Source organism: Erpetoichthys calabaricus, chromosome 1, assembly GCF_900747795.2.
Source record: "Erpetoichthys calabaricus chromosome 1, fErpCal1.3, whole genome shotgun sequence".
Taxonomy (NCBI): domain Eukaryota; kingdom Metazoa; phylum Chordata; class Cladistia; order Polypteriformes; family Polypteridae; genus Erpetoichthys; species Erpetoichthys calabaricus.
In genome coordinates this window covers 167,144,374-167,171,182 of record NC_041394.2, presented here as the reverse complement: position 1 = coordinate 167,171,182, position 26,809 = coordinate 167,144,374, and the positions used below count along the sequence as shown (strand labels likewise).

The following is a 26,809-nucleotide window of genomic DNA, read 5'->3' as shown; positions in this document are numbered from 1 at the left end:
TTGTCAGGAGAGCCTAATAATTTTTTGACTCTTCGAACATTGTGCAACCCTCAACAGCTCTTCTAAGCAAATAACTATCATGAATTATCATTATGAACTGTTATTATGCTTCTTGCTGTTCCCAGTCATATGGTGATGAGGGTGTCACTGCCACTTTCCTGATCCTGGATTTCAACCTCAGAGTAAATGAGGAACATGAGACTCAAAAAGGTAAATGACCCCAGTGAGAGGTGGTTAACAATACTTTCTGAGTAGTCTTAAGATCCTTTACAAGTCATTAACTCTCCTTTGTGGTCTGCCAACTATGACTTGAGAAATTACGATTTTCACACATTGTACATATCCACAATACCAAAGACACTGCAGAAAGCATGAAGTCTGAAACACAATAGACAACAGAGAAACAAGTCAAACAAAATTAAAAAGCTTTATTTGGTAGTTTAGGAGAGAGAGAATCCAATGTTGGAGCTGGTTTGTAAATGCCAGACAGAATCAAGTTAAGGGGAAGGCAAAGAGTTCACCAGAATACTGAAACAGCTCATAGAATAATATCTCACGAATGAGGTGCGGGGCATGATTCAGTGGTTAGGGTTGGGTCAGAGCTAGAGTTGGGCCACCACAAGTTAAAGATACCTGTCCAAGGAAGCTGGGCTAGGACTGAGCTGAAGGGTGCCACTGATGATCTTTCACAGACTATTGATGCCTCACGTCTGCAAATATTACCGTCTTCCCCTTAAGGTCTTCTGGAGCTCATTCGGCATACATCTGGCAGCACATAACAACTGAGCAGAGTATCCCAAGTAGCTGGAGGAATGGAAAGAGTGAAAATCTTTAATATCCTGAATAGCATGCCTGTCATCCTGCACTATCTGAACCCTTTCTTAGGTTTATAGTGAACATGCCCTATTGTGGCAGCTTTGGGTACACGGTAGGGAGCAACTTTAGAGGGGCTCCAATGCAGCACAGAGCACATACAGGTAAGTTGAAAAGAAATAAAAACAATTTCCTTTATATAGCCTCTTCACATTATCCATCAATTACAAAGGACATTAATTCTTCACGTATTTCCTTAGTGCAACCAGTTTGTCTAGTAATTCTTGCTGATCATGACACTGCAAACTGGTGACATGCTGCATGTTGGTAAGACATACAAGTTAAGAATTATAGCATACTTCACATGTGACATTTGAACTGGAGGAAGGTTGGTAATCTCTTCAGGGCCATGTTATAGACTCTTTGGGTGGATGGTATTTGGACAGATGACTAATAACAAGTGGGTTCTTATGTATTTCACTTTCTGTACATCACTTTCTTGATGGCAAAAACCATATTCAAACTATTCAATATATCTTTTCTAACTGCAATTGGGGTGTGTTTGCCTATAAATTGTAAATAGTATGTTTTCTGGAAGTCACTATTTTAAGGAGAGAAAAAGATAGGGAAGAAATATTATAACCTAATTGTATAGCCATGTTGTATTAGGGTTTATATATGTTTGTGCTATAATATGCTACTTACTGCATTTTTATTACATGTTACCATCCGGGGTAGGGATTTAAAAGGTTGGGAATCATTAGTGCTGTGGGAGAAGCGGTATTAAATCCACAAATATACAATTCCACTCACATAGTTCATGACAGATAATTCTGAGCAATTGTTGTGCACACTAGATGTGTAATACATGTTAGAGCGTGGGGGAGCTTAACAACCTTGGGTCCTGTTCATTAGTAAAGGAAGAGCTGATTGTTTATGGCAGCTGTTCTGGATAGTGATGGCAAAGCCCTCTGACACAACTTTAATTCATTACCGTATCTGTGTCCAAATTCTCACCTACAGTATGGTTATAGATCTTGAGAAGTAATTGAAATAAAAGTGTGCAAGGTACAAGTAGCTGGAATGATATTAAGGTGCAGGATTGTTTCTAAGAGGGTGAAGAGCAAAGGACATTAAAGTTGAGGACACCCGATTCAGATGATCTGGGGCCTCATGCATAACGCTGTGCATAGAATTCGCACTATAACATGACGTAAGCACAAAAGCCGAAATGTGCTTATGCACAGAAAAATCCAGATGCATAAATCTGTGCGTTTGCCAACTTCCACGTTCTTCCACTACATAAATCCTGGTCAGCTTGAAAAGTAATGCTCGTGCACATGCCTGCTGTCCCGCCCCAACTCCTCCCAGAATTACGCCTCTTTGAATATGTAAATCAATATAAATAGCTCTTAAGCTCAGCGTTCTGTGAAAAGGCAATGGCAAAAGTACAAGGAAAAATAGAAGAATTTCAGCGAATACCAAATGGAGGCAAAGAAAAACGTACTATTTCTTGGTTTAAACAGTTATATAAGCATATAAAAGGAAGTTGATCAAGTGACATAGCGTGTCGGAGAAACTCGAAAGCTCAAGTTCACAAAGTCACACAGTGCCCAAAATAAAAAAGAAGTTGTCGCATATCAAAGTCGGCGTGAAAAGGAGACTCGTAGCCCACCATCTCAGTGTCATATGAAAGCTTATTAGGGTACAGTGAAAAAAAAGGCACATAGTGTGAAAAAAAGCACGAAATGTCAACTTTAATCTCGAACTTTCCACTTTAATCGCGTAGTTTATTTTGTCATTAAAGTAGAACATCATAAACTTCATCTTAAAATTGTTTAATTTACTATTTTCTCAAATCCCATCGTAACTAAAGTAGCACATTAAATGCTTTGTTTTGTATTTGATCTTATATGTGCTCTATGTGCCTTAATCACTACGTGCTTTTCCTCCGACAGGACACAGAATCCATTACATACGTAATATTACAGCTCTCTGAATATAATTAAAATACTGAGAAGTCTACGTGATATCATTATCATGATGATACGAGTTAAAGCATGTTATTAAACATGGGAACACGGTGGCTCAGTGATTGTTCATGTCTTACGCAAGATACTTGCTGCGCCATGCGCGACCTTCGATGAATTGCTTTATTACAGAAGTACTGTGTTTTTCAAACGTAGTAACCCCCAATTCCTGTCCTTACTTTTCTTTCTCCAAATACCCAATCGCCACACAATCAGCTCTGTAATAGACGTTAAGCCATCTGTAAGCTTAGAACGCCGATTCTTCAAAACTTTTAAGGAACATCGAAATATCTTCGTAATGTTTAATTATTCTATCCTTACAGTGTCGCGCCAACCACAGCATGAATACAGCGCGAGGCAGGAACAAACCGTGAACGAAGCTCAAGTTTCTTGCTAGCACTGCGGCACCGTGTAGTTAAAGTTAAAGTTTTATCTGTATAATATAATAAATATATTTTGCTGCATTTCATCTTAAAAATTATATCGTCATCATATGTAAATACATGCTTTATAAAGTGGCTCAGGTTGTGCAATATTATAACTGTATCATAAGTACAATTACCTCACGGTAACTTGCAAGTACAAGCAGTTCTACAAGGAGCACTTGATGGATTGATTTAGTGCGTTTACAGTTCTTGGGATGAAACTGTTTGTGAACCGCGAGGTCCGAACAGGAAAGGCTCTGAAGCGTTGGTCGGATGAGAGCAGTTCAAATAGCGAATGGCTGAGGCAGCGTGTGCTTGATGCTGTATACCGATAATTCTCTTTCCAATCGCTGTAGATCTGTGATTCACACTCAGATACAGTGATATAAATACTCCGAGTGGTTCAGTGAGAGTAATATGGAAAAAGATGATCCGCTGTGGCAACCCCTAACGGCAGCAGCTGACAGAAGAAAAAGAAGGTGCAGTGAGAGTAACAACGCTAAAGCAGTTATAGTATTTGGAATAGTTTGACCATTCTGTGGACCATTATATTGTTACAGGTGTGGTGGGTGGCCGGCTAAATATTCCGGCCCTCACCCCCAGGCCGCCAGGTGGAGCTCTCCCAACAGCGTGGATGTTCCCCGAATTCCAGCAGGGCCTCATGGACTTTGTAGTTTATATGCACAGCCCTGCTGGATACCATGGGGACCACCAGGAGTCGCTGTGGGGAGGCTGCCGGACTCTTACTTGCCCTATAACCCGGAGGTGTGTCATGATCACATGACAAGAGGAAACGACATGCTTCCGGGTTGAAGAAAGGAGCTTTTTATCTGACCCGGAAGTGTTCATGATCACATGGACAGAAGGGAGAAACACTTCCGGGTTATGGACTATATAAAGGACTCCGGGAAACCAGTACACTGAGCTGAGCTGGGAGGAAGGGTGGCGAAGTGTCTGGGAGTGTGGAGGATTGATTTTTGTAGTGCTTATTGATTTATGAGTATTGTGGAGTGGAGGGTGCTTTGTGCACATTATTGTCTAAATAAAAGTAATATTTGGACTTTTACCTGGTGTCTGGAGTCGAGTCAGAGGGTTCAAGAGGATGACAGCGACCTCAAACTGAGACACAGGTTAATTACAATCAGATGCATTAAACTAATAAACAATATGCGGTTAATTTCAGGGTATTTATAAAGCCGCGTCAGGGATGTGGATCTAAAAAAGAAAGGGAAACCACACAGGAACAGTAGCACTGCTTTGACGCTAGGTGCCGCCAAGTCTGCAAAACCAAGCAGACAACTTGCGTACGACAGGGTATGAGCTACCGTGGAAATGTGCGTGGCTTTACACCAAGTTTAGGTTTTTTACATCTCGATTTGAACGTGGAAACGTTCTTACGCAACATTTCTGTGCGTACGCACCGTTTATACATGAGGCCCCTGGGCATCTAATGAACTGAGCCAGTAAAAATTGCCTTCCTAGTGGTTACAGTTTACATTTCTCTGAATCCTAGGCCTTCACTAGCTACACAAAATAATCAGAGGCACTTCTGCATTAGGATGGCATGGTGATAATGGTGCTGCTTTGCAATAAAGAGACGAAAGCATGTGTCCGAGGTGTTCACTTCACAATGTTTGCATGTTCTCAATATGTCAGTCTGGGTTTCCTTGCACAATTCAGACATGCAGAATGTGAATTAGCGATAATTAAAAGTGGCCCCAATGTGTCTTTGCCTGTGATGGACTGGTGGTGGTCCTGCTTTGTACACGATGTTTGCTGGCATAAGCTTCAGCTTTTTCACATCCCAGCCCTGAATATATGGAATAAGGAAATGGATGTCTTTCTGCATTAAGGGCCAGTGGGGGACAGCCCCGCCAATTGTTGTGCAAAATTAATAATGAGTCTCCCTCAGTAATTTAATTATTAAAATGTTTATAGCAAGTTTCAAGTTTGTCTTCTTGAACAATTTTTCCAAATTTCTGTTATATTCTGGTAAACTTCGAAAAAAATGTCTATCTTGTGTCTGGGATTGCCTTCAGGCTAGATGCTGCAAGTCCTTTTCTAGCTAATGGTGCTGGACCAGTTGGCCTTACAGTTTAATCAGTCTATCTTTGGATGTGTGTGCACATTTACAATCTGAACTTTCCTGTTTAGCGATGGGGCTTGATGACTAGCGTCCCTTATTTGAGATCATTAAAATTTTAAATGCATGTTTGCACTTCCAGTTCAAGCCTTTACTAATCAAGGTCATGAAGAGGTATAAAAATACCAGCACCATTTTCTCCCTTAAAGATAACCACAGTAATTTGGGCCTGTCTAAACCTGAAGTATTGCCATTTCCATTTAAGCTGTTCTTTGCCAGTATAATTTTTTGGCCCCTGGGTGGTTGTGAGGCTCTCACTTTTTGTGTATCATTTACAGTAAATCTACATTGCTGTGTTTTGTCAGATAGTGGCAGTGATGCTGGAGGATATCATTATGATCTGACATCTACCACAACAAGCTAGGCAAGAGCAAAACCCTCTTGACTGATTTATTTATTTACATTGCAACATGAACAGCAGTCATGCTTGTAACAGCATGCTAGTCTTTAGAAAAATACAGACAGATATTATGTGTGAGTTCAGTTAATGTGAAAATTAGACAAGTCTGCAAACATAAAGGAACACTCTGGTTAAGTCCCACCAGACTTTTCATGCCCAAAATGGTACCAGTTATATCAACCAACAATATTGTACCAGTCATGAAAAGATTTTAAATACAACAAAGAATATTATTGATCAATGAGGAGTAGAAGAACATGGACCACCTCAAAAGGAAGACACATGACCATGAGTTTTCACATGAAAGTCTGAGCAGGTGTGGTAATATTAGAGAGATTTTGTTTAAAAGCAAAAAAAAAAATTAATTCCTACCTGAAATACTGCAAATCCAAAGGCAATCCCTATAATGATATTCAAGACCATCGTTGCTGCATTAACTACATCTTCTTCTTGGTCTACAGGCTATACAGAAGAAAAAGAGAAAATCTTGGACATCTTAGGGTCACATCATTTTGCTGTTGTTGGCAGTGAGTTGCCAGGTAGTACATTAATGCTTTTGTTTTCTAGGTATGGGGGAAGACCATTCACTGGAGAATGAGAAGGATCCCCTTAAAAGAACAGCAGTATTACAAGGGTCTGGCTCAGCAGAGGTATGTTCAATGGGGTCCTTATGTTGAAGGAACCACAGTGATGCTAGGTTTTTCATTCAGTTTCTCAATTAGAGTTCATTTATTGCCACTGAAGCAAATTATTGCTCAGGCATTTTTTTTTTACTTTATTTTAGTTAACTCACTTTTTAACTTGTAATTGCTCGTTTAGCTGTTACTTTCTCAGTTTTCAATTAACTCTGTGGATACTGTACCATCTGTTGTAGGATTACTTGTTCTTTTTGCCGAACACAGATCTTTATGATCTTGGCTTTGTGTTTGGAGTCATTATCATGCTGCAAAATGAAGTTAGGACTGATCAGATTTCTCCTTGGCATTTTTCATGATGGATGAGCATCTGCCTGCACTTCTCAGTGGTGAAGGGGTCATCAATTTTGATCAAATTGCTATCTCCGTTTGTGGCAGTACAGTCCCCAAACCTGAAGGAATCCTCCACTGTACTTTACTGTTGTCTGCAGATATTCATCCAAGTACTGTTCTCTAGCACCTTGGTGGAAAAACTGTTTTGATCAAATTGCTATCTCCGTTTGTGGCAGTACAGTCCCCAAACCTGAAGGGATCCTCCACTGTACTTTACTGTTGTCTGCAGATATTCATCCAAGTACTGTTCTCTAGCACCTTGGTGGAAAAACTGTTATTTGTTAGGGACAAGAAATTTCAGATCTTGACTCATCAGTCCAGAGCACCTGCTGCCATTTTTTTGCATCCCATTTCTAATGTTGTTTGTGTGTTGTTGAGACATTTGGCTTTATTTCCACCTTGGAGGAATGGCTTTTTAGGCAGAACATTTCCATTAAGACCACTTCTGATAGGACCTTTCCACAAAATAGATATGTATACCACATTCCTAGTGATTTCTGCAAATTCAGAGATGGATATCTTCGGATTTCAAATGGAAGCACGTGTAAAGCACGTTTCTTGTTTGCCCAACTCAGTTTCCGAGGCCAACCACTGCATTTCTGGTCTTCTGGTCCTTGTGCCTGTTTGTGATTCTAAAAAAGAACTTGAACAGCATGCCTGGGAACAAATGTCTGCTGTGATATTTCTGCTTGGGAAAGACCTTGATGATGCAGGAGGACCATTTTGTGTCTTGTCGATATGCTAACTTTTGCTGTTGTGTAAGATTTGTAGGTTAAATGTTCACATCTAATGCAATCTCACCATTTCAGTTGTGTTTTCCCTTACCCAGTTTTATTCCTTCTAACCAGCTGTTGCTGTTTAAGTTAATCACTTTATGATACATTATGGCATTGATCATGTTTGGTGAATGTGGGTTATTACAGAGTTAATCACAACCTGACTGGAGCTTACTGTGTTGAGGATAAAAGTTAGGAAGACATAAGCACGCAGCAGGAGTAAGGAGTGCATCAGGTAAGCTGGTTTGAGTTTTCTATTAATTAACATTAAATTATGTATTTTAATACATTCTTCTTATTATGATACAAGAGAGTCACATTGATCAGACATGACAAGAAAGCATGAATTTCCCTGTACTCCATGCTATCACAACTACTACTTCAGCTGTGGTGACACTAGCACATTTAGAATTGAAGCAAAACATCCCCCAATTTCTTTTCAACTTTTTTTTTTACAATATAATTTAACTTTTTACTAGACATTTTAGTTTATCCTACCTGGACAATGAAAATGTAGAATCAATGTAAATGCATGAATCTTTTAAATGGTTTGCTTCTGTTAGGTCAAAAGCATCCATCTTGTATTTTTCACTAGTGTTGCTTTTATCTTTGTTCAGAACATGGCACTTCTCTAAAGCTAACTGCACTTTACATTTACATTCACATTTATTTGCTTAGCAGATTCTTTTATCCACCTTTCCTTACAAAAGAAGTCAACATAATCAAGTAAACGTCAATCAGGGGATTGTTCAGGAACAAGTGTTACAAGACAAGTTTATAAAATTGATTATCATAAGTGGAGAGCTCAGAATAAAATGTGATCTACAGTTCCTAGATAATAAAAACCTAACAGCTAATATCAGTTAGACAGAAAATCATCAAACAAGAGAGTCTTCAAATGCTTCATTAAATACAGTGAGGGAGTCAGAATTCCACCAGCCAGGTGCTACACATGGAGAGTCTGGACTGAGATTTGATGTCACAAGAGTTGGTATCACAAGAAGCCTCTCATAAGCACATTTGAGTGGGTGAGAATGAGCATAGGACCGCCATAGAAGTTTCCACTTGTCTACCCAGTTTTGAAAATTGTTGTAATATAGGAAAGGGAGGAACTAACAATAATGGTCCCCAAAGTAAGGGCACTCATTCATGGCACATGCATCAACTGTATGATCACTTTCAAGCTGACGCTGATAATGTGCTGTGTTTTACAGAGGGATATCATTAATCTGCTTTATGAAGATAATGGACATTAAGATTTTGTGTAACAAGAAAGGTAACAAGAAAGAAAGATGTCTGTCACTCACCCATAGCTCTAGTAATTTCCTGGAAATCAACACCCGATTACTTTGGTCTGGTGTATCAGTGGCACCATCACCACTACCACTTTCTGAGCTCAGCTGAGGATTCTGTTTCACAAAACAAAGCAAAAAAAAAAAATGCAGACTATTAATACTCATCTGTCAATAACTTATATTACAAGTAAATAAAGACAAACTGCTAAATGTTTCTTGAGAGTTTCGCCAAAGTATTGCTAAAAGAGTAGACATTGAAAGATGGCATATTAGCAGTGCAAATCAGTGGCATATTTGGCAAACCTAGGACAGAGACACTGTGAGAAGAGGCAGAATCATTCTGAGAAGCTGTGCAGAGGGTGTCTGCATGAGTGTGACAGACAGAGATGATGATGGAGCACTTAAAGAGAAGAATTTTTGACATCCGCTTTTCTGCTTAAATTCATTGGCTTAGATACATGGCTGACAACAAGCAACAGAAAGGTTCCTAGCTTGGATCCACTAAATTGAGGAAGGTGAGTGCAGATCGTTTTGGATCTTACTCAAAGTAAGCAATGTGAGATGGAGCAGGTGGTGGGAACGTGCAAGCAGTAGATTTAGCAGAAGAAAGACCATTGGAACTGCATGGTATAAGTTGTGGAAGATTGGAGAAGTAGCAGTGGCAGTAGATTGTGGCCAGAGAAGGCAGAAGCCTCCAGTAAACAACACGTGAGGGAGCAAGGGAGACAATACGCATTTCAGTGAGGATAAAATGTTAGCCAATTAACGCCAGAAAAAAATCACACAAACTAACATCTATGAACAAACTGTCATACAGTTCTCTGTTTCTTTGGTACTGATGTGCTGACATCATCTTTGCAAATGAAGGAGAAGAAATTGAGAGTTTTTAAAAACTTAGAGCTTTGGTTGCTGCTAAGGAACTGTGCAGAAATTTTTAAAGCTTTTATTACCCTGTTAGAAGGGCTTTTTGCTTTTTTTTTTGTCCAGCACAGGAGCAAAAGCAGCTGAGTGTTTGGGGGAGCATTTGGAAAAGTTACTTGTTACTTGTACTTGATCTTGTTATTTGTATTGAAACTAGTGTCGGTGTGGCAGGGCAGTAAGCAGCAGTAAATAACCAGCATCGTAATAAGTAACAGAAATAGCTATTCCTTTGGAGAAAAAAGGGGGCAGTGGCTGACTTTAAAAGGTAAAGTGAAGGGCTCAGCAGTACATAGGCAGGTAGGTTAAGGTGCCAATCGGGAACAAGCGGCTGTAGGAGCATACAAGACAGTAAGAAATTAACTAGTACTGGATATTCAGTGACACGTTGGAGGGACTATGTCTCTCGACTGGCCTGGGAACGCCTTGGGATTCTCCCGGAAGAGCTAGAAGAAGTGGCCGGGGAGAGGGAAGTCTGGGCATCTCTGCTCAAGCTGCTGCCCCCGCGACCCGACCTTGGATAAGCGGGAGACAATGGATGGATGGATGGATGGATATTCAGTAAGCAAATTTTTCTAAATTGAACAGTTCTTAGCAGTCAGGAAAGTAGAGCAGTTAAGAGGGTGACAGTGTAAGGGTTAATTAATATGAAGGAATACAAATGGTACAAGTGGAGAGCTTTAAAGTAAGGAATAAGAGGAGCACAAAGTTAGGAGAAGAGACAGAGAAAAGTAAAAACCTCACAAAGAGAGAAAACAGCAGGCAGTAGAGGGGGAGAATTTTATAGGAGATTAAAGAGGTCAGAAGGTTTGAAATAATTGTAGCAGTTCTTTCTTTGGTTCATTTTTTTGTTTCACAGTTTAAATTAAATAATTTAATTATAATAAAATAAAAACATTAAGGCAGTTTTAGCAAACAAAACTTAAATTTTATCAATGAGGCCAGTGAAGGAAGTGGATAAATTCCCACTGGTCGAAGGGACTATTAAGGTGGTACTGAGTGATTTGGAAATTGTAGAGAGAGAAGAAACTGCTCAGATTAAATAGGCTGAAAACGAACAAATCACCAGGGGGGCCTCATGTATAAATGGTGCGTACACACAAAAATGTTGTGTACGCCCATTTCCAAACTCACTTCGAGATGTACAGTGTAAAAACTAAACTTGGTGTATAGCCACGCACATTCTCACTCCAGCCTTACGCTGTGCGTATACAAGTTTCCACTTGGATTTGCAAACTGGAAGCACCCAGCATCAAAGCAGTGCTACAGTTCCTGTGTGGTTTCCCGTTCTTTTTTAGATTCACATCCCTGGCACGGCTTTATCAAATACACTGAAATTAACCGCATATTGTTTATAAATTTAAGGCATGTGATTGTAATCAACCTGTAACAATAAAATGCTCCACGAACTGGCCAAACTATTCTAAATACCATAGCTGTTTTAGTGTTGTTACTCTCAGTGGACCATCAGAGTATTTTAACCCACTCTATCTGAATGTGGAATCACAGCTGTACAGCAGCTGAACAGAAAGCTCTACTGCGGGTTGTGTCGAGAGCGCAGAGGATTATCGGGATACAGCATTTAGCCCTGGAGAACAATTATAGCACACGATGCCTCAGCGGGCAGCACGGTGGCACAGTGGGTAGCGCTGCTGCCTCGCAGATGGGAGACCTGGGGACCTGGGTTCACTTCCCGGGTCCTCCCTGCGTGGAGTTTGCATGTTCTCCCCGTGTCTGCGTGGGTTTCCTCCGGGCGCTCCAGTTTCCTCCCACAGTCCAAAGACATGCAGGTTAGGTGGATTGGCGATTCTAAATTGGCCCTAGTGTGTGCTTGGTGTGTGGGCGTGTTTGTGTGTGTCCTGCAGTGGGTTGGCACCCTGCCCGGGATTGGTTCCTGCCTTGTGCCCTGTGTTGGCTGGGATTGGCTCCAGCAGACCCCCGTGACCCTGTGTTCGGATTCAGCGGGTTGGAAAATGGATGGATGGATGGATGTTTCAGTTTCATTAGTTGCATTTTTTACTTTAAAGGTTTATTAAAAACAATATTTGGAATTACCTTTTCTTCAAGATCGCATAGATTTTAAATCTGTTTTTGGAGATACATTGTGACAACGCAACGTATAATCGCCCGTGAGTGAATATTGTTTCTGTTTCTGTAATAATAAATAATCCGATGTTTTCTAATGGTTGTGCCTGTGATTTGTTAATTGTCATAGCAAAAGCTATTCTCACGGTAAACTGTAAACATTTTAATACGATCACGATCTCCTTTGGTGTCTAATGTTATTCGCGGAATATATAGTGTACATCACCTTTCTTGTCACCTGTTAAAATTTGCATCGCTTCTCCGTCATCATAAATATACACCTGACTGAATTGTGTATTCTTTGAAATTAAACTTGTCGTTGCTTTAACTGTTGTGGGACAACATTGCTTTGTCCAGCTATTTTTTCAATTACTCCTGGTTCTGATGATTAATTACCTTTTGTTTGCACTAATGAGATCTTTTTTTTTTGATACTGTAGCGACTGACGTAATAAAGTGTCACAAAAGTTTTACTTGAACAATCTCTGACTTCGTAACCCCAAACACAACTGTCTAGCACCCTCTCCAACCCCTCTTCCCCGGGTCTCGCAATCACCCTTACCGCATCAATCAGTACCCCGCTATCAGTCTTCCGTGCTGTACTCCGCCCCCCTCAATTGGACCTATCAGTCACCTAAAACAAAAAAGGCTTCAACCTGCTGGCGAGCTGCCTGTTCTGCTTGTCACATGTCATTGTTTTAAGAGCTGGGAGCACATGATGCGTGTCTGCCAAAAGCAATCCAACAACTGCTTAATTAGCTGTCTGTGGACTTGCTTTAAATGATGGCTCACTGACTTATTTCGTGTGACGTTGCACAAACAATAATTGTCCTTTATTTCTGGCCCGGGCGTGGTTAAATCTCTTTCTTGCAGGACGTATAACGCTGCTCCCATTTATGAAGTTCTAATCTTTTAATTCTGAGCCCTATTGGATGTGCTTTGTTTTCAATTCCACTTGTTCCGGGCTGTTTATCACTTTCCTTATTTTCTAAATTTGCACCTAGATTATTGTTTTTCTTTTCAGCATTTTTTTCTTTCCACCGCTTTTGGGTCTCTTTTCTCCGTGTTTTTCCGTGTTTTTCTTTCTTCTTCATTTAGTCGTCGATGTTTAATTTCTACCCTATTCATTTCATTTCTACTGTATTGACCTTATACACTTTATATGCACTGAGAGCCATGGAGCTGTGTGTGCTGTGTGACTGCCTTTACACTACTGATTTTATTTTTCTGCCCATGGTCTTATCTTGTAAGTAGGGCGTGTCTTGCACCGTGGCAAGTCTCTTTGGTCTCGCAGGTCTTTAAAATGTCTTCCGAGAGGATCACGTATCGTGCCTTGCTTTAGCTTTGATTTCCAGGATTTCCTTTTATAATAGAGAGAAATTATACAGATATTTTTAACTTGATTTAAATAATGTATACTGTTAATAGTTAAATGTATGGGCATTGTTGCGCAGTGGTAGTGATGGGCTGGCACCCTGTCCAGGGAATGGTCCTGCCTCGCGCTGTATGCTTGCTGGGACTGGATGGATAGATAGATGGAATAATTAAACATGTACTACAAACATAAAAAATTTTGAAGAATTGGAATTCTAACCTTACTGATGATCTGACATTTATTAAAGAGCTTATTGTGTGATGATTGGTTTACGTGGAGAAAGAAAAGGAAGGACAGTAATTGGGTGTTGTTATGTTTGAAAGAGACAGTACTGCTGCATTAAATTATTTCATCAAGGGTCGCGCACGTCCCAGCAAACATCTTGTGGAAGGCAGGAACAATCTCTGGACAGGGCCTCTGCTCAGCGCTACCACTGCGCCACCGTGCCTCCATGTTTAATACATCCTTTAATTCATTTCATCACGAAAATGATATCAGATATTCATCTTAGTATTTAAATTGTTCGGAGAGCTGAAATATAATGAATGTAATATATTCTGTGTCCTGTCGGCATAAGAAAAAGCCAGTTTAAGAAGCATGTAATGATTCACACACATCGAGCACATAGAAGAACACATACAATACAAAGCATTTAATGTGCTACTTTAGTTATGATAGGATCTGAGAAACTCTAGTAAATTTACCATTGATTTTAAGATTTAGGTTTATGACATTCTACTTTAATGACAAAAACGATGAGATTAAAGTGTGCGTGTTTTTTTTTTCCACTGTGTCCCTATTTTTTTTTCTTTTCTCTGTACCCTAATACACTTCAGTAAGACACTCAGAAGGTGGACTATGACTCACCTTTTCACGTTGACTTTGATATCTGATCACTTTTATTTTGGGCACTGTGCAACTTTCTGAACTTGAACTTTTGATTGTCTCTGCCACTCTGTATCACTCGATCAATTTCCTTTTGTTGTTTATACACTTCTTAAGCCAACAAATAGTAATGTTTTCCTTGCCTCCACTTTGCAGTTGCTGAAATTCTTTTTTTCGCATGCTTTTGCCATTGTCTTTTAGCCAAACACTGAGCAGGGAAGGTGATATTTATATTGATTTGCATATTAAAATATGCAAAATTCTGGGAGGGGTTGGGGTGGGTATGCAGGCATATCTACGTGCATTACTTTTCATGCTGACCAAGATTTATGGAGGCACGGTTTTGTGCATCTGAAATTTTTTTGTGCGTAGCTCATTTCCACTTTTGTCCACTTTTCTATGCATGGCGTTATGCATGAGGCCCCAGGACCAGATAATATTTGCAATCGAGATCTTAAGGAGGTTAGCGAGTACATATACTATATGGACAAATGTATTGGGACACCTGACCATTACACCAATAGGGATTTTAAAGACATTGCCTTCTAATCCATTGACTTTAATATGGATTTGGTCCCCCCTTTGCAGTTATAACAGTTTCCACTCGCAATCTCCATTCCCGTTTATCCCAAAGGTGTTTGATGGGTCAGGTCTCTCTGTGGACCAGTTAAGTTCTTCAACACTGAATACATCCAACAATGTCTTTATGGACCTTGCTTTGTGCACCGGGGCACAGTCATGCTGAAATAGAAAAGGGCCTTCCCCAAACTGTTTCCAAAAATTTGGAAGCATAGCATTGTCCAAAATGTCTTGGTATTCTGAAGCATTAAGATTGCCTTTCACTGGAAATTAGGGGCCTGGCCCAAACCCTGAAAACAGCCCCACACCATTACCCTCCCCCCCACCTCCACCAAACTTTAGAGTTGGCACAACGCAATCAGGCAAGTAATGTCCTCCCAGCATCTGCCAAACCCAGAAACACTCCTGCCCCCTGCCACACACCCTGACTGCCAAATAGAGAAGCGTGATTCGTCACTCCATAGAACATGTTTCCACTGCCCCACAGTCCAGTGATAGTTTACTTTACCACTCCATCCGACGCTTGGCATTGAACTTTGTGATGTGAGGCTTGCATGCAGTTGCTTGGCCATGGAAACCCATTCCGTTAAGTTTTTCTGCTTACATTAATGCCAATAGAAATTCAGAACTCCTCAGCTGTGGAAACATCAGAGCATTGGTGACTTTTATGCACCATGCACCTTAGCAGTTGTCGACCCCTGCTCTGTGTCTTTACATGGTCTTCCACTTTGTTGCTGAGTTGCTGTTGTTTCTAAATGCTTCCACTTTCCAATAATTCCACTTACAATTGACTGTGGAATATCCAAGCAAGGTTTAAATTTCATAAACTGTCTTATTGTGAAGGTGGCATCGTTTCAGAGTAACACTCATGGAAGTCACTGGGCTCTTCAGAATGACTCATTTTGTTTCACAAAAGATTGTAAATGGAGACTGCATGGCTAGCTGCTTGATTTAATACACCTGTGGCAAAGGGTCTAATTGAAATACTTGAATCCAATAATTAAGACGTGTGTCCCAATACTTTTGATCGTATAGTGTATATAAACCCTTGACACATATATTTAGGAAGTCACATGCTGGTAAACTATGAGGAAACAATAAAAGGGTATGATCAAAGTGGAACATATATTATTTACTTTGACTTTTAGAAAGTATTTGATAAGGTGCCACATGAGAGGTTGGGCATCAAACTAAAAGAAGTGGGAGTTCAAGGTATGGTATATAGATGGGTGCAAAATTGGCTCAAACACAGGAAGCAGAGGGTTATGATGTGAGGAACCTAACCAGAATTGGCTGATGTTAAACAGTGGTGTCCCTGAGGGGTCAGTGCTAGCGCCACTGCTATTTAAAAAAAAAAATATATATATATATATATATATATATATATATATATATATATATATATATATATATATATATATATATATATATATATAAATGATTTAGATAGGAATATAAGTAACAAGCTGGTTTGCAGATGATATCAATCTAGGTGGATTGGCAGATAATCTAGAATCCTTTGAATAATTAGGACTTGGACAGCATACAGGCTTGGGGAGATTTGTGGCAGATTGTAATTAAATTAATTAATGTAATTAAATGTAAAGTATTACATGTAGGAAATAAAAATGTTAGGTTTGAATACACAATGGGAGGTCTAAAAATCAATAAGTACACCTTATGAGAAGGATTTATGAGTAGTAGTTGACTCAACACTATCACCTGCCAGACAGTGTTCAGAAGACATTAAGCCAAAATGTTAGGCTATATATCATAGTGTGTAGTGTACAAGTCCAAGGAGGTTATGCTCAACCTTTATAATGCACTGGTGAAGCCTCATCTGAAGTACTGTGTGCAGTTTTGGTCTCCTGGGGCCTCATGCATAACGCCATGCATAGAATTCGCACTATAACATGACATAAGCACAAAAGCCGAAATGTACTTACGCACAGAAAAATCCAGATGCAGGAATCTGTGCGTATGCAAACTTCCACGTTCTTCTGCTACATAAATCCCGATCAGCGTGAAAAGTAACGCTCGTGCAAGCGCCTGCTGTTCGCCCCTACTCCTCCCAGAATTATGCCTCTTTGAATGTGCAAAGCAATATAAATAGCCCTTAAGCTCAGCATTCTGTGAAAAGACAATGGCAAAAGCACAAGGGAAAATAGAAGAATTTCAGCAAATACCAAATGGAGGCAAAGAAAAACATACTATTTGTTGGTTTAAACAGTTATATAAGCAGCAAAAGGAAGTTGATCGAGTGACATAGCGTGTCAGAGAAACTCGAAAGCTCAAGTTCACAAAGTCGCACAGTGCCCGAAATAAAAAAGAAGTTGTCAGATATCAAAGTCGGCGTGAAAAGGCGAGACGTAGCCCACCGTCTGAGTGTCATATGAAAGCTTATTAGGGTACAGACAAAAAAAAAAAAATAGGCACACAGTGGGAAAAAAGCAGGAAATGTCAACTTTAATCTCGAAATTTCCACTTTAATAATGTAGTTTATTTTGTCATTGAAGTAGAACATCATAAACTTCATCTTAAAATCATTTAATTTACTAGTTTCTCAAATCCCATCGTAACTAAAGTAGCATGTTAAATGCTTTGTTGTGTATTTGATCTTATATGTGCTCTATGTGCCTGAATCACTACATGCTCTTCCTCCGACAGGACACAGAATCCATTACATTCATAATATTACAGCTCTGTGAATAATTAAAATACTGAGAAGTATACATGATATCATTTTCATGATGATAAGAGTTAAAGCATGTTATTTAACATGGGAACACGGTGGCACAGTGATTGTTCATATCTTACACAAGATGCTTGCTGCGCCATGCGTGACCTTCGATGAAATGCTTTATTATAGAAGTACTGTCTTTTTCAAACGTAGTAACCCCCAATTCCTGTCCTTACTTTTCTTTCTCCAAACTGAACCAAGCTGAACACCACACAATCAGCTCTGTAATAGATGTTAAGCCATCTGTAAGCTTAGAACGCCAATTCTTCAAAACTTTTAAGGAACATCGAAATATCTTTGTAATGTTTCTATCCATCTATCCTTCCAGTGTCGCGCCAGCCACAGCATGAATACAGAGCGAGTCAGGAACAATCCGTGAACGAAGCTCAAGCTCGCTAGCGCTGCGGTACCATGTAGTTAAAGTTAAAGTTTTATCTGTGTAATATAATAAACATATTTTACTGCATTTCATCTTAAAAATGATATCGTCATCATATGTAAATATGCGCTTTATAAAGTGGCTCAGGTTGTGCAATATTATAACTGTACTAGGGGGCTTCGCCCCATGCTTGCTTCGCTCGCCAACCCCCGTGTTTGGTTTTCCGGATACACACTTTTAAGATTTTTTTTCTTTGAATTGTTGTTATTTCATTAGTTTCACTTTTATTTCAGAACTTCTGTAAAAACAATATTTGTAATCTTGCGAGTCCCAATATGCTGAATCTTTTTAATAAGGTCAGGATAGGTTTCTCTGTTTGGAATTTCAGCACAGACAAAACGATCTACATCATCAGCAGTTAATAATATTTTTTTTACAAAGTAAAAAAGTAAGTAGAGTTCTGCATTGGACTCCTGTCTGTAAAGTCGTGCGATTCTCCTCTCACAGTTTCAAAAGTACATGGGGTCACCAAGGTGATACCCCAGCTTTTGTGCCTGCTTTGCTTCCGCAGTTTCAGACGCACGTTGTAGGCGTCTATGAACATTGTATTTGTCCATGCGGGCTCGTTTTTGTAGCTCCGTTAGTCAAGCTGTTTGGTTTTGGAGCCGAGACAGTTTTGCTTCCACGGTTTCAGACGCGCGTTGTAGGCGCCCACGTCTATTGTTTTTATCCATGCGGGCTAGCTTTTGTAGCTCCGTTAGTTGAGCTGGATCATTTTGGAGCCATGACCGCGACTCCATTAGTTATCCGTTGTCTACCGTTAGTAATATGGATAATTGCACTTACTGTTAATACGGAGCATTTTCTGTGGTTGTACTGTTAATAATGCATCACTGTAATGTGATTCACATATGCGATATGGTTTGGACGTGTGAGGATGCCGTACGTTTAATACGGAGAGTTCGTTTATTCTTATTACCCGGACCATGCTGTGTAGTGTGGACGTTTAGTTCAGAAGCGCGTTGTAGGCGCATGCACCCTTCGTACTTTCACGCGCCTTCCGTACTATCTTTGTGGACCTGTGGGGCCTCCGTAGGTGTGTTAGAAGCGAGTGGACCACGCTGTGTGGTGTGGCCGTTTAGTTCAGAAGCGCGTTGTAGGCGCATGCGCCTTTCATACTTTCACGCGCCTTCCGTACTATCTTTGAGGACCTGTGGGGCCTCCGTAGCCTCTTCCATTTGACTCTGGGGTGCAGCGCAGATTCCGCTTTTTTGTGTGGCTGTGTCAGTAGTCGTTAGCAATGGGCGTGTTTTTGCTTCATTTCTCATTCACGTTAGTTGAGCTGTTTCGTTTTTGGATCATGACTCCTTCGTTTTCGTGATGGCGGTTTATGAGACGCGCGCTGTAGGCGCCTGCGCACTATGTCTCATGGTCCCATCGCCGTGTACCTGCGTCAATGCCTTCCGGTTTACCATTCTCGGTTAGTAATATGGATCATAAGTACAATTACCTCACGGTAACTTATAAGTACAAACAGTTCTAAAAGGAGCACTTGATGGACTGATTGAGTGCTTTAAAGTTCTTGGGATGAAACTGTTTGTGAACCGCGAGGTCCGTACAGGAAAGGCTCTGAAGTGTTGGTTGGATGAGAGCAGTTCAAATAGCGAATGGCTGAGGCAGTGAGTGCTTGATGCTGTATACTGATAATTCTCTTTCCAATCGTTGTAGATCTGTGATTCACACTCAGATATAGTGATATAAATACTCCTAGTGGTGCAGTGAGAGTAATATGGAAAAAGATGATCCACTGTGGCAACCCCTAACGGGAGCAGCTGACAGAAGAAGAAGGTGCAGTGAGAGCAACAACACTAAAGCAGTTATGGTATTTAGAATAGTTTGACCATTCTGTGGACCATTATATTGTTACAGGTTAATTACAATCAGATGCATTAAACTAATAAACAATATGTGGTTAATTTCAGTGTATTTATAAAGCCGCGTCAGGGATGTGGATCTAAAAAAGAAAGGGAAACCACACAGGAACAGTAGCACTGCTTTGACGCTGGGTGCCGCCAGTCTGCAAAACCAAGCAGAGAACTTGCGTACGACAGGGTATGAGCTACCGTGGAAATGTGTGTGGCTTTATGCCAAGTTTAGGTTTTATACATCATGATTTGAATGTGGTGTGGAAACGCACCGTTTATACATGAGGCCCCTGGTTACTAAAAAATACTGTAGATTTGAAACAGTGAGCTTTGTTTGGCTGAATGGCCTGTTCTCATTTCGATTGTTCTAATGCTCCATTGTATAACAGGACAGTATTAAAAGATGTCTCAATGTCAATATGAAACGCAGAATCACAAATGAATATCCATTTAGTTTTCAGTTCTTGTTCAATGAACAAGTGCTAGCTTACATTGTAAATAAGGTATCAGCGTGACTCATAAGAATGACAATAACTACTCTAAAATAGTGAGATGTATATGCAGTGCAGGATTTACGTATAAGCTACACAAGCTATAGCTTAGGGCCCCCGCCTTCTTGGGGGCCCCCAAAACAAATTGTCCGAGTGAGCAATTGTCATATATACTTAAATACACTACAGCATTATTTGTCCCAATCAGGCCCGGCCTTAGGCATAGGCGAAGTAGGCGACCGCCTAGGGCCCCGGCATCCGAGGGGCCCCGGATCGACTCCTTGGTCTAATTTTCACGCATTTCACAGAGCTTCCAGGGGGGCTCTGGACCCCCCCTTTCGCCTAGGGCCCCATAATACCTAAGACCGGGCCTGTGTATATGATCATCTCTTTTTAAAATGCTTCAGTGAAATCAACCAATGGGCTACATAAAATGGCTCTATTCTTCAATAACCTGAAGCAATAGTGTAGAGTCAAACAGGCAAATGGCACCAAGCACATATAAAATTTCACATACTCCAAAAAGAAGCATTTTTCTTGTAAGAAACTGCATTGAGAATATAATGAAAAAGTTGAGTTTGTTATAAGAATTTTAACAACACATTGAGGAAGAGTTTACTACTTATTTAGTCTTTCTGCCCAACAGCATCATCTGCTGGGACAGGAGGGTAATGAGCCATCTGCCCAAAATGCAAAATGCACTTCTGCTAATAAGTTACAGACATGGTTTCACATTTTTGTATTGTAATGTTCATTTTGGACTGATAGAGTGGTCCAAAAGAATACACTTTTTATAGGAGCGCAGCAAAGCAGAAGTGTTATGCTTGATGTTCTAAATTATAAAATTTCAACTAAATCACTATGCTGAGTGAATTGATTAATTTTGCAGTTCTGAACAAAACTGCATTTGTGTCTCAAAAAGTGACTGTTCCACATGCAGCTGGTCAGATTTATGAGATTGTGTGGATTTTGCTTGCAGATTATGTGTTTGTGCAAGATGCAATTAGTCTATTTAAGATATTCATATCTTAAGTGATGACCAAATGAGCTAATTGTATATTCCTCAGACCCAAAATAAGAGATCAAAGTTCAGCCAAAAATGGAGCACTAAAGGGACCCCAACAACAAAAAAATTTCCATAACTTCTTGCGCCACATTGAAGGCTTAGAACTTATTGACTGTACTTTGAAGAAAGATTATAAATACAGATGATCCAGATGACAGACATTTTTTTAAAAAGTGAAAAAAATCACTTGTGGACTGAATACTCACCAATATCTCATTTTTGGTCATAATTGCAAAAACGCCTGTAGCAATCAATACCACAAAAGCACCAGCCAATCCAATGATGAACTGTAAAAAGATGTAAACTAAATGAGAGAAAAGCACTTAACGGTGGAAAAAGATATTTTTCAATTCAATGTTCACCAATCTATGAAAATATATTGTGTTTGAAACTCTATTAGCCCTCACAAAAAATATTGTTAATAAATTTTAAATTAAATTATGTTGTGTAGGCCATAACACCAGATGTGCAAAGAAAGAATTGCAGACTAAAAGATGTGAAGAAAGAGATGACTAAGCTTTTCAAATTGCTTGTGCTAATAATGAGAATTTAATATACACGTTTAATTCTGAGGGGTGAGGGGTGAGGGGTGAGGAGTGTCAATGGTCAAGTAAGAAGTGAGTTGTTTCCCTAATTTCTGAATCTTTATTGGTCCTATCACAGAGCATGCCCTTTGGCTAATTGTAATGTTACATTACTAATGCCATTGGCATAACCATACCAATATGCTTAACAAACAATTGTAGTGGAGAAAGTCTCTTTTAGGACTATGAATGCTAGCGAAAACAGAATTTGAAATTAAAACCTATTTTAAATTAGAGCTGAAGAACAAGTCGTAAGCCCTGCTGTCTTATGACTTCAGGTCAAATCTCCAAATTCAAATCCCTATACTGCTCCTTGCCTGTTAGGATCTAGAACATTCATCCCAAGTCAGCAAGGGCTTTTCTCTGGTATTTTGTCATTTCCTGTCACATCCCAAAAATGTGAAGGTAAAGTAGGCTGGTGTTTCTAAATAGAGCCAGTCTGAATGAGGTCTGTGCATTAATGTTCCTCTTAAAGGTGTTGCTTCCACATGCAGAGATAGTTCTTGCCTTCTGTGTACTGCTATTTAGATAGGGTCAGTATGAATTTAGCAGATTTAGAATACAGACATACAGATGAATGGGGATGTGCCTGAGGGTTGCTTACTAATCCCCTAGTCAGACTGAATGTCTATCTAGTATCTTACATTTCCAGAACAGGTTTCAAATCCCAGTGAACTTTATTTTAATACACAAAGCAAGTCTGCAGCCCTCACCTTCCTGGAGCCATTATGGTATAAATTGGAGCCATTATGGTGTAAGTAGGAGAAACAGCTTTAAAAGAGATAGGAAACACAAAAATGAATGCAGTGAAGGCTTGGCAAAAGTTTGCAGATCACATACCAACCCAAGAATCAAGCGGTTTTCTTTCACAGCACCACAGCAAGCAATTACAGCAGCTATCACGTTGATGGAGCCAATTGAGATGAGAAGCTTAGCCAACACCCTTTGAGATAATTCCTGTCAAAGAGAAACAAGTGACACATTTACTTTGGATTCTGAGCCAGGCTTAGCAAGAGTAGGTGGTCACAGGTGATTGGGGCTCAGAGAGTAAAGAACTCAGATCACTCAGAATTCAAAGATGGGACTTACAGCAATATGTCATCATTGTGATTGCTCCCTGGTCTTGTATTTGAGGGGAGGTTATTGTTGTTTGTTATAATATTTCTTAACTGTTTCCGGGCGGATATTGACTTTTGCCAAAAAAACGGGTTGACAGTGGTAATCAACTGTAAATGGTGACGAAACGCACCGTTGTTTTAATTGGAGTGTTTTTGCTTGAAGTAAAGTTAGCTTCATTGGTGTGACCAAGATTCCCTGCGCTCGTGTGAGTATTGAGGAGCAAAAATGGCAACAACATTTGGTGAGAGATTGAAACGAATGTGTAAAGCAAAACACTCTGTTGACAGGATTTTGCATATTATCTCTGAATTGGACTCTGACTTGTTAGACTTTGATTTTGATACAAGCAATCGAAAATGAATGTGAGGGACCAGTATCATCTGATCAGTCCATAGCTGATCATGGTGCTCAACATTTTCATGTAGCTCATGTAACCAAGGCAACATTTGCCGGGGAGGACTGCCACTTACAACGACAAGAGATACAAACCAGGTTGCAATGCACTGCGATTGCGATTGTGACCGCTGCCCCACGCAAAGGCAGCCTAGCATAGCAGCCAGCCTGCTGCACATTCCTGGCCAACTGGCACCCACAGCATGTAGCAACAGATGTTTTATGTTGATTTCTTTGTGAAACCATTGGTGTGTGTGCTTTCAGAAAACTCTGTTTTTTGAAAAAAATATTCAGCCCTCAAGGAGTTATGCTTTTGTGAAAAGCAAAATTCCCCCCTTGGAAAGATAAAGTCAGTCAGTCAGTCAGTCAGTCAGTCTGTCTGTCTATCTATCTAGCTTATTATGAATTTTTACATATCCTACTGCAAATTGGCAACTCTAACTTGACTCCATACCTGTGTAGGAATGAGTGGACCCTGGACTGACACCTCTTGTGTTTAACAATACAAGGAAAAGCAAGTCACCTCCTGTGACCCTGAGTTGGATTAGGTAAGTATGAGAATGTTATTTTGTAGTGAGGGTCCTAATGGTGTGCTGGGCACACTAGACTTTCTTTTTTCTTTTCAGGAGAGGACCATGTTACTATTAGTGCTTTCTCCATCACTGGGTTATGAGTTGAAGTAAAGCCATTTAAGCGGCTGAGTAGCTCATGCATTCCACCCCCACCTTCCATAATAAACATTTATTATTGTGTTTGTTAACCTAGTCATCCCTCCAAGTCCTCAATATTACATCCCATTTGTCACTATGCTTTTTACACTAGGGTGGACCCCCTGGCATTTTGATTGTGTGCTGCAGCCCATAAAATCTGGGTTCCCAGGCCAAAAACATTGAGAACCACTGCTCTAGTGTACATTGGATGTCACATTCAGAGGAAGCAATGGTATTTGCACCACAAACCTCAGATTCCTGAAATAGACAATTCTCAGGCATTATATTCATTTTGATATCCTGTGAATGAAAATCATTAATACAATGGAAAACGAAATCTTATAATCATTTTAAGTAGATTCAACTTACTACCAAATTTCTTACACAACAGCAACCAAAAAGTGCTTTCCTGTGGCTTTGAGACTCCATTATTTAAAGCTCCATTATAAATCTATTAGCATAGGTTATACATTTGTAAGTCTCCTCCAAATTCACAAAACATATGAGGACAGGATTGGCACATTCCAACAACCACTCAGATGTCCAAAGTTTGTCCAGCATTTAACAGCCATGGCAAGAAATCATATTACCCCTGCTGAAATTCAGAATCAAGTGTTTATCAGATTCTCCTTTTTAGCATCTTGACATTCATTATCTTGGATAGACTGCCTCCCTTTGAAAATCATAACCATCACACCTGTTTACCAATCCAGAAGTGCTGTCAGTTCCAGAAGTTGTCAATTCCATATTGACATCAAAGGTGTGTTTCACCAAAACATCACAATGCCCACCAGCTTCAACAGATCACTTTCAACGTGATCTTAACCCTGGAAATGAACCTGCTGTATAATTCCCACTCTGCCCCCATGTCCACCAGGTTAAGGAGTTCCTCAGGATACTCCTTTCACTTTCCAACAATATCACCAGTTAAAATAAATGTTGACCTTCCGGAGCCTCACAGACACTGTCTGAATTTGCTTGGTATCACTTAATACACAGCACACACAGCTTTCACTTTGGCCAGTAGCGTAGCTGCTGCCTTCCTGGCTTTCTAGTATTCTTCAAGCCATCTCTGTAGAGAGTCAGATAATTGGCATTGGTGTATACACAAAAGATATATGGTTACCACCATAAGCAGCTCACTATAGCTTCCCTCAGAGTAGAGATCTTAAACAAGGTTCCGATTACACAGACCACCTCAGATGCAAGTGAAAATGAGGGGAGAGATGACAGTGATTTGAAGAGAAGCATGCTAAGAAGACATTTTCGGTGTGCCTTGTCTGTACAGCCATCATCACAGAAATTATGATCCAATATCTTACCAAACAGTGATCATTTCAGTACATCTCTTTATAAAATATCATTGAAATTAGACTCACTGTAGCCTAGTAATAGATACAGTACAAACAGATATGCATGAATATGTTTCCTGGTTTCCACTGCAGATACTACTCCTTTCCTATCGGTTTCTGAAATCGCTTTCACCCAAGTGGCATCATAACTTGTATGAAGTTACTGAACACACATTCCAGCCTTACATGACTTCAGTATACAGAAGCATGTGGGGTGAGGTGACAAGGATTTTAAAATGACAAAGTAACAATACAAAAAAATTAAGTATGAACCTTAAGAATTACATACATCCAGTGCCTTATTTATTTACAAGTACTGTATATACCATCATTAAAAATTGTGAGAAATGTTTTCACTTTAAAAGTTTCGAATTTGGCACAGCACAGTCTGCACCACCTCAGCTCATTGCAAGCATCCAAGAATCAAAACAGTCCATGCAAAATGCATTTTGAAGCCACATTTCAGTACATGATTCCTGATTACATATAGCCAAAGACACTGTCTGGAGCAATGCTATAGAAAAGTCACAATGGTAAAAATGAATTAAAAATCTATACCAGCTACATACAAACTGTAGATAGGTGTCTCAAATCCATTTTTCAAGTGTAACAATATCTATCTTGAATCTGCAAAATTAAAAAAATTAAGTCATCAGACAGATGTGGCCAAATAAACATGAATACCATACTTTATGCTAAATTCAAACAATTTCCAGTGCAGGAATTGGTCTGCTTATGACAGCAAGTGCTCAGAAATGCTTTCAGTAGAATCATCACTGCTGCCGAATGTGGCTCTCTGAAAAATACAAATTTGAAATGAGACATTGCAGAAAACATGTAGCAACTGAGCTATGGTGGCAGACTTTTTTTTGTGCGTTTCACATTTCTATAAAAGATCAAATCTATTTCACAGGAATGAAAAACACATTGACTTTGAAAGGCATTATAAACGAGCTATGGTGTTGGTAACTCTTTAGTTAATCTGCTGGCTTGCCAGTGATTGTGACATCACCTGTATAATTTTTACTATGCAGCCCTATAAACTGTAACAATTTAAATTATATTTAGGCCCTTGAAATAAGACTGATAAGCCAAATAAATTCATGACATTCAAGAAAAAAAACAAAGAAAGAAGGGTTTTAAAATTTGAGTAATCAGATAAGGACGTGAACCTAAAAATGATCCTTTAACCCTGTTTTGTCATGACTGACCGCCTCACATGCCCCCTACTGTACAAATCTTGACTAAACAGCACAGCCGAAACGAAAAAAAAAGGATGACGGTGGAAAGAGGCCCAAA

At 39.8% G+C, this 26,809-nt stretch overlaps 1 protein-coding gene across 1 annotated transcript in view; it reads right to left on the bottom strand.

Moving 5' to 3' along the window:
* Nucleotides 1-433: 433 nt before the first annotated feature.
* LOC127529184 (tetraspanin-8-like) overlaps nt 434-26,809 on the bottom strand; it is a 40,968-nt gene continuing 14,592 nt past the window's right edge. The window contains exons 3-7 of the mRNA XM_051932111.1: nt 22,777-22,893; nt 21,559-21,639; nt 8,923-9,024; nt 6,184-6,273; nt 434-804 (exon numbers count right to left, since the gene is read on the bottom strand). Of these exons, the coding sequence (XP_051788071.1) occupies nt 751-804; nt 6,184-6,273; nt 8,923-9,024; nt 21,559-21,639; nt 22,777-22,893 (444 nt within the window). The 3' untranslated portion in view covers nt 434-750. The remainder of the gene's footprint in view (nt 805-6,183; nt 6,274-8,922; nt 9,025-21,558; nt 21,640-22,776; nt 22,894-26,809) is intronic.